General features: G+C 40.1%; 1 protein-coding gene across 2 annotated transcripts; it reads right to left on the bottom strand.

Moving 5' to 3' along the window:
* Positions 1 to 1,922: 1,922 nt before the first annotated feature.
* On the bottom strand, positions 1,923 to 5,471 carry LOC113151996 (duodenase-1-like). 2 transcript variants are annotated; one of them, XM_026344882.1, is made up of 6 exons: positions 5,393 to 5,471; positions 5,161 to 5,308; positions 4,429 to 4,555; positions 3,980 to 4,237; positions 3,709 to 3,869; positions 1,923 to 2,071 (listed from the first exon to the last, which is right to left on the bottom strand). In XM_026344882.1, the coding sequence occupies exons 1-6, from the start codon at positions 5,448 to 5,450 to the stop codon at positions 1,984 to 1,986; spliced, it is 840 nt and encodes a 279-aa protein (XP_026200667.1). In that variant the 5' UTR covers positions 5,451 to 5,471; the 3' UTR covers positions 1,923 to 1,983. The 2 variants fall into 2 exon arrangements, with proteins under 2 accessions (XP_026200667.1, XP_026200668.1); XM_026344883.1 differs by having other exon boundaries at positions 3,980 to 4,153.
* Between the last annotated feature and the right edge of the window lie 2,869 nt (positions 5,472 to 8,340).

Genomic DNA, 8,340 nt, shown 5'->3' with positions numbered 1-8,340 from the left:
GAATATATCAGTATTCTGCTTCACAAAATGTTCTTCCTGTTTTTCTGCTTTTTAAATATTTTACTTTAATTGACTTTTAATATTTATGGAACATCTTGTTGCATTCAGCCACACTAGGCGTGAGGCTCACCTTGGCACAATAGAAACTGAAATGACAATTCACAGGTTTATAGTCTTCCTTCTCATTATGGTGGTAGCAGAGTACAGTGAAAGTAATGATAGCATATGCATAGAGTCAGAGGTGTGCTTGTGTGTCTCATCCTAATCCACTCAACAAAGAGTATCTCTAGATCTCCACAGGGAAACATTGAATGCTTGCATTATTATCTGAAACTCATTAAAGTGGCTCAAAATCCAAGTAAAGGCCTGAGATTTACATACCCACACAACACACAGAAAGAGGAATGAACAAAGTGTAAAATCTAAAGGGGTGCACATTTCATGTTGTTGTGTCAGATCATGACATTCACACGTGGAGAGGACGAGACTAGAGTTTTAATTGATGAGTGTTGGACTTCTGTTGTCCTGATACTGGTTTAGAAGAATTTCTGCAGTTAATGTTCTACTTGTAGACTAATAAGACTACTTAGACTACATAGATTTGGGTTTACCTATTTATTTTGTCCTAACCATGTCACAACACTAATGTACATACACAACATGCATCATTCTGGCAAAACATTGACACATCTAACTGTATCTTCCAGTCTGTCTGTCTACAGGCAGATTAGCAGGTTTGCATTTGACAATATTGTCATTATCAATAAATTATTGAATAGGTTTTCCTGGTGCTGTCAAATTGATTTAGCATCTATTTTCGTCTGAAGTCTGCAGCCAGAAAGATGTCACATAAGTGGTTAAAGTTGTGATAATGTGTTTGATTAGTGTATCTTGCTTGTGGTTTTGCTTTCTCAGCAGCCTGGCTCACATACTCTAGAGTATGTGATCAGCATTTAATGACTTTACACTGTCACATTTATCTATTTCTGATGTTTTTAAATTTACATTTCTACTTGTGTTATTCAGCAAATGTCTGTTTAATTTTACTCTATTTACACTCTTTTCGTCTTTCCGTTCCTTGAAAAAGTAAATAACTATGGCACTTTATTTTAATAGCAACACGTGATAAACAATACATTAGCATCACTTTATTTTGTTTCTTTGGTAACTTCTCCAAGCTTCTAGAGAGATACAACTCATCCTTATCAAGTGAGCGTTGGTTGCATTTAAACTAGTGAAGAACACAGATGTGACCAAGATTCTTCAGTGTGGAAATAAACATCCCACTGAGTGATTTCTGTGAATTTTATGAGCAAATGAAGTGAACCACTGAAACCACAGTTTCGAGATGCAAACATCAATACTCTACACTCACATTATAGTTAGTACGTGCAGGAGAACATTAACACCCAGGAGAAATTCAGATATTGGAAACTTGCCTTACAAAGAAGCTGTTGCTGTCTTGTCAGCAGCCTTTGATAGTAGAACTCCACATTAAAAAGAAGATTATAACTTCAGCAAAGGTTACACACTGCAGCTTTAATCAAATGTACATGTTCATGGTTTTCTGCATTAATTTGTCATAAAATGTGCTCTGATCTTAATCTAACTAACAATAGAAAAACACAGTCAGCTTAAAATAATACTACACAAGCTTTATATGTTTTCATGTTTTTATTGAACATAACATGTAAACATTCACAGTGCAGGGAGCTAATTGGAGCCAGGAGTGAGGCAGCCTTGAGTCCAATCAGTGTGATTATATTGGATGTGTTGCTGAAAGCTGTCCTGCCCTTTAAAAACACACACTATTTTTGGGTTTACTGGTTTCAAGAAGCACTGCCTGATGTGAACCATACCTCGCAGAAAAGAGCTCTCAGAAGATCTACGATCAAGAATTGTTTACTTGCATGAAGCTGGAAAGGTTTATAAAAGTATCTCCAAAAGCCTTGATGTTCATGTGTCCACGGTAAGACAGACTGTCTACAAATGGACGAGTTCAGCACTATTGCTAATTCTCCCTAGGCGTGGTCGTCCTGTAAAGATGACTGTAAGGGCACAGCGCAGAATGCTGAATGAGGTAAAGAAAGAAAGAAAGTGTCAAAGAGTGTCAGCTAAAGACTTTTTGTTGACACACCTACAATAAGGAAAACATTAAACAAGAATGGAGTATATAGGAGGACACCACGGAGGAAGCCATTGCTGTCCCAAAAAATATTGCAGCATGTTTGAAGTTTGCAAAAGATCACCTGGATGTTCCACAGCACTAATGGCAAAATATTCTGTGGATAGATGAAACTGAAGCTCCACAGAGGATGGGTGATGCAACAGGACAATGATCCAAAGCATACAAGTAATTCAACAAAAGAATAGCTTCAACAAAACAAATACAACTTCTGGAGTGGCCCAGTCAGAGTCTTGACCTCAACCTGATTGAAATGCTGTGGCATGACATTAAGAGAGCCATTCACACCAAACATTCCAAGAATATTGCTACACTGAAACAGTTTTGTGAAGAGGAGTGGTCCAAAATTACTTTGGATCATTGTGCAGGTCTGATCTGCAACTACAGGAAACGTTTGGTTGAGGTTATTGTTGCCAAAGAAGGGTCAACCAGTTATTAAGTCCAAAAATTCAGATACTTTTGCACACCCTGCACTGTAAATGTTTACATGTTATGTTCAATAAAAACATGAAAACATATAATGTTTGTGTAGTATTATTTTAAGCAGACTGTGTTTTTCTATTGTTGTGAGTTAGATGAAGATTGGAGTACATTTTATGACCAATTAATGCAGAAAAGCATGAAATTCCATAAGGTTCACAAAGTTTTTCTTGCCACTGTACAAGGGGATGTTTGTTAGAAAAACTGTACACACAGTTACGCTTTTACATTTGTTTTGTCTCATGAAACTGCCATTTGTTATAACTTAAAGCGACACTTGTGAAACTTGCCTTTGCCTTTTTCCTTTGTGAGATAGTGCACCAGACTTTTATCTCAGGGTGTCAGACAGGATACTCTGGCATGAAGCAAATAAGTGAAGGTGTTTATCACTGAGTCGAGTCCTGAGTGGTGTTTTGTTCATCGTCATCAACATAGATATGTGCTGCCGAACATTAAGAGCATTTGAGCAGCTTGGGCACGGAGTTGGGATAATATGTCGGGGAGGAAACCTGGAAACTGGTCGGCTGCTGCACTTTCCATGTCAGCCGCAAATGGATTACTGAACAGTGGGCTTCAAAGTCAGCAAATCACAGGGTAAACTCGGTTCAGAGTACGCTGAGTTTTATAGCAAAGTGTTCACTTGGCATCTTTCATTTGGCCATTTTTGGAGAGGGGTGGATTAAGAATGTCTGATGTGACTGGTTGTATGGATGCTTATCATTATGGGCTGCAAGAACTAGATGACTGAAGTGTGACCTTTGACCTATGACTGCCAAAAACTAATTAGTTCATCACCGAGTCTATGTTGACAGTTGTGTCTAATAAGTGTTGCTTCTATGTTGGTAACGACGATTAGTAAATGTTTATATATTTGTGTCTTTCCTGGTCGAAATGTGTTATAGTTTCATTGCGTCTTCTGGTGAAATTGATATACAAACAAACCAAAAAATATTTACTTGGGCTTACTCTGGCAGAACAGTCGGAGACACAACAATGTCTCCATTGAATGCATGCTGAAGGAAAAAATAAGTTAAGGTCTTTACTCATAATGTTTTTGGCGTTTGGTAACGTTGTTGATCCAGTCAAGGTATTTTGATACATCAGTGTAGACATTGGGGGCTTCTGCATAGTTACACTGTTTTTGGCTGAAAGACACAACACCAACAGCTGTCTCGTTGCACACTAGAGGACCACCAGAATCTCCCTGTGAGACAGAAATATAATTTTGTTTCTTCATTATTTTAATTTAAAAGTCTTATATCACTACTAGACTAAGAATGTGTTGACAATTTGAATAAATGGACAAAAACAAACCTGACAGACTCCTTTTTTTGTACCATTTCCACCTGCACAGATGACATTGGGAGGAAGATCCTTCCACTTCGTCTTACAGAATTCCTTGTCAATGACCGACACATCCACCATTCTCAGCTCATCCTCAATGCTAAGAGCTCCATCATGAGTTTTACCCCATCCAGCTACGAGGCACTGTTGGTTTTCATTCATGTTTATTCCAGATTCTGGAAGTTTAACTGTTTGTACTCTGTTGTTCAGTTCAACTTTTATAGACAACTGGAGACACAAACAAAATCTATTTTTAAAATGTATAATTTCATAGTGTGATTCTTTCATTATTCATCATTGTTAAAATGCTGATATTGGAATATCTGTAATATTTTTATGTGTGTATTTTCATCTGTAGTTAGGTGACAGTGCTGCTGAACAACAACAGTACACTACCATAGAATATACAGTATACTTACTTCGAGGAGCATGATGTCATCACCTTTTGAAAATTGCTGATAAGCCTCGGGTTTGTACGTCTGTTTAATAGCTGTTTTTCCAGCCTCTTTGAGATTGTGGGTGCCGAGAACAACACTTGTAGGGTTTCTGAATGGGACATACAGAAGTTAAGATGTTACAATACATTTTTTAAGTGTAGTTTCTCCCTCTAAAGGGAGCTTTCCTCTCCACTGTTGCCTAAAGCTTGCTCAAATGGGATTGTTGGGTTTTCTGTATAATTTTTTGTGTAATTATACTCTGTAAGGTCTTAAACCTTACACTGAAATGCGCCTTGAGATAACTTCTGTTGTGAATTGGCGCTATACAAATAAAACTGAATTAAATTGAATTAAACCTGTTCCCTTGACATGAGACGGAAGTAAAGAAACATAGGAAACTTTAGTAATTGTGCAAGTATTTTGTAGTACCACTACACACATTCTTTACTCATGTTGAATTTCTGCAGTCTGCATGTGCAAAAAGCTGTTAAATACTGTAGTGGAGTAGTAGGAACAGTACCTCTGAACTGTAGCAGAGTTATTGTTGCACAAAATGGAAATTAGACAAATAAAGTGCTTTATTACGCTATTTTAATTTCCATTGCACACATACTTAATTACTTTCCATAAATGCAACAACAAAGAGAATTGAAAGTTTAATAAACATATAGCTTTACACTGATTTCTTATTACTTTGATCAAAAGGTAACTCACTCTTTGTCACAGTGCGCTGCAGTGACCACAAAGTCTTCACTGATGAGAAATCCTCCACAAACATGACCATAGTCATTCTGCACTGAGACCATATACAGCATCGAGTTCTCTGAGACTTTTTCCCCATTAATGATTTCACTCCCATGTCCTGCAGAAATGAGCAAAATACAATATTAGATCATTTTTCCATTAAATGGCTGAAGAAGAACATACCTGTTTTTTTGCATCATACCATTTTGTCCGTGACATGTCAGAACAAGAAGGAACAGAAGTTTGTACAGAGCCTTCATGGTGGGAACAAGTCAGTTAATGTGTCTTCTTGTGATGGTAAGCTAGACCCTTTATATAGAGGTGTTGTTTAATGCAAAGTGTGATTATCATCAACCTCATCTTGACTTTAACCACAATTGGCAGCATATGATGTTTCTGCATCAGCTTTCTTAGTATCTAGTTTCTCAACATCCAGGTGCTGTGATCAGTTTGAAATGAATACATCACATATTGAATTTCACAATAAACCAGATAAACCACAGCGTCATGGTTAAGAAACAAATCCACTACAGTAATACTTTGACTTTTGTTTGACAGCAGCAGCAAGCTTCATTTTCAAGTTTACTAAGAATGGAAAATGAATAAAAACTGACAATAAAAACAACAGAATTGTAATTGTACAGAAAAGAAAGCCAACTTGATGTTGCTGTTCATCACAGCAACAGACAAATACAGTTAGTGACTAGTTGGTGAATATACTGAAGCACTTATCAGCTTCAGAGCCAGATATTTCCCCCAGTAACTGTTGATGATAAACCAACAACCAGGTCATCATTCCCGGATATTTCAACCATGTTCTCAAGTTAGTGCTCCCTAAACTCCATCAGCATGTGGACTTGCATCAAGAGGGGAGAACACGCTGATTCATGTTTACACCAACATCCCCGGCGTGTACCGAACGGAGCCCCGCCCAACGGTCCTGGCAGGGTGCTCAGGGAATGTGCAGAACAGCGCTCCCTGAGCAGCGCTGTTGTTCCTACCAGCCTCAAGTCAACGACCATCGTGGCGGTAACAAAGACGTCTACTGCACTCACACCCATCATCATGAAGTGCTTCGAGAGGCTGGTCATAAGGCACATCAGGCCCCAGCTTCCATCCTCACTCCACTCTCACCTCTGCAGTTTGCATATCGTCCAAATTGTTCCACGGACGACACCATCACCACTACTCTCCACCTGGCCCTCACCCATCTGGACAACAAGGACACATATGTTCAAATCCCGTTCATAGACAGTCAGACACAGTCAGTCCGCATTGGGAACAGCGTCTTCAGCACCACCACACTGAGCACTGGGGCCCCTCAGGGCAGTGTGCTCAGTCCATTGCTGTTTACTCTGCTGACGTGCTGTGTAGCGATGCACAGCTCGAATCAGATCATCAAGTTCGCCGATGACACAACTGTGGTGGGTCTTATCAGCAAGAACGACGAGTCAGCATACAGAGAGGAGGTACATCAGCTCTCAGCCTGGTGCAAGGCCAACCACCTGTCTCTGAATGTTGGGAAAACTAAAGAGATGAGCACATAGTGGCCACTCTCCACTGATCATCGATGGACCGTCAGTGGAGATCGTCAAGATCACCAAATTTCTTGGTGTTCATCTGGAGGAGAACCTCACCTGGTCACTCAACAAGCGCTCCAACAGCAACAAGGCCCAACAGCGTCTCTACTTCCTGAGGACGATGAGGAAATGCCATCTGCTGTCCCCCTTCCTGACTACATTTTACAGGGGGACCATTGAGAGCATCCTGAGCGGCTGCATCAGTGCCTGGTTTGGGAACTGCACTGTTTTGGATCGCAAGGCCCTACAGCGGATAGTGAGGACAGCTGAGAAGATCATTGGAGTCTCTCTCCCCTCCATCATGGACATTTACACTACATGCTGCATCCACAAAGCTACCTGCATTGTGGACGAACCCACCCACCCCTCACATCCAATCTTCACACTTCTGCCATCAGGGAAGAGGTTCCAGAGCATTCGGGCCCTCACAACCAGACTGTTGAACAGTTTCTTCCCTCAAGCCATCAGGCTCCTCAACACACACACACACACACACACACACTCACTGGATTTGATGCTGCCTAACTGCCTAACAGCCTAACTGTTATAATGTTTACATGTCTTTATTTTGCTCAAATCATTTGATCTTGCTGTTCTTGCACATAATTTACACCATTGTTTTTACAGTACATCAGATGTACGTTGTACATTTCAGCTACTGTGTTTTGTGTTCTGTTTAACACTGTCTTCAGACGTCTGTCTGCACTTTCTCTTTGTGTTCTTGCACTGTTTGCACTAGGTTGCACAGGATGCACTTTATGTGACTAGGACTACTTATCAGTCCTCAGGTCCATGTTCTGTCTTGTTACTGTCTTATGTAGCACCATGGTTCTGGAGAAACTGTTGTCTCAATGGACCTGGGTTTGAATCAAGATTCAAAAACTTTATTTATCCCAGAGGGAAATTGTTTTGCCACATTACAGCTGTTTTCAACACAGACAGAAAGAATAGAAACCAAAAACCAGTAAATATCCACACCAACACAAATACACAACAACATCAATACAGAGAACTCAATACATATACAGAATATGTGAGAGAAATGAAAATGGGTCACTATTTATAGTCCAAAGTGGAATAACAACAATTATTCTTCTCTTTCGGCTTTTCCCATCAGGGGTCGCCACAGCGAATAATCCTTTTTCACCTCACTCTATCATGAACATCTTCTACCCTCACACTAGCCAACCTCATGTCCTCTGTTATAACATCCATATATCTAGATAGAAGGTATCTCCAACATCCTTCTAGGTAGAAGGATGTTGGAGATGGAGCTGCCAGGCAGGAGGGCAAGAGGATTGCCAAAGAGCAAACCATCTCAGTCTGGCCTCTCTGACTTTGTCGCTAACACAGGCAACGTGAGCCGTCCCTCTGATGTGCTCGTTCCTTATTCTGTCTAACCTGGTCACTCCTAAGGAGAACCTCAACATCTTCATCTCTGCTACCTCCATCTCAGCCTCTTGTCTCTTTCTCACTGCTACCGTCTCTAACCCATAGAGCAGAGCTGGTCTCACCACTGTGTTGTACACCTTTCCTTTGAGTCTTGCTGACACTCTTCTGTTACACAACA

This window comes from Anabas testudineus, chromosome 4 (assembly GCF_900324465.2).
Source record: "Anabas testudineus chromosome 4, fAnaTes1.2, whole genome shotgun sequence".
Taxonomy (NCBI): domain Eukaryota; kingdom Metazoa; phylum Chordata; class Actinopteri; order Anabantiformes; family Anabantidae; genus Anabas; species Anabas testudineus.
The sequence above is the reverse complement of the archived record's forward strand: the minus strand, read 5'-3'. Positions and strand labels throughout refer to the sequence as shown.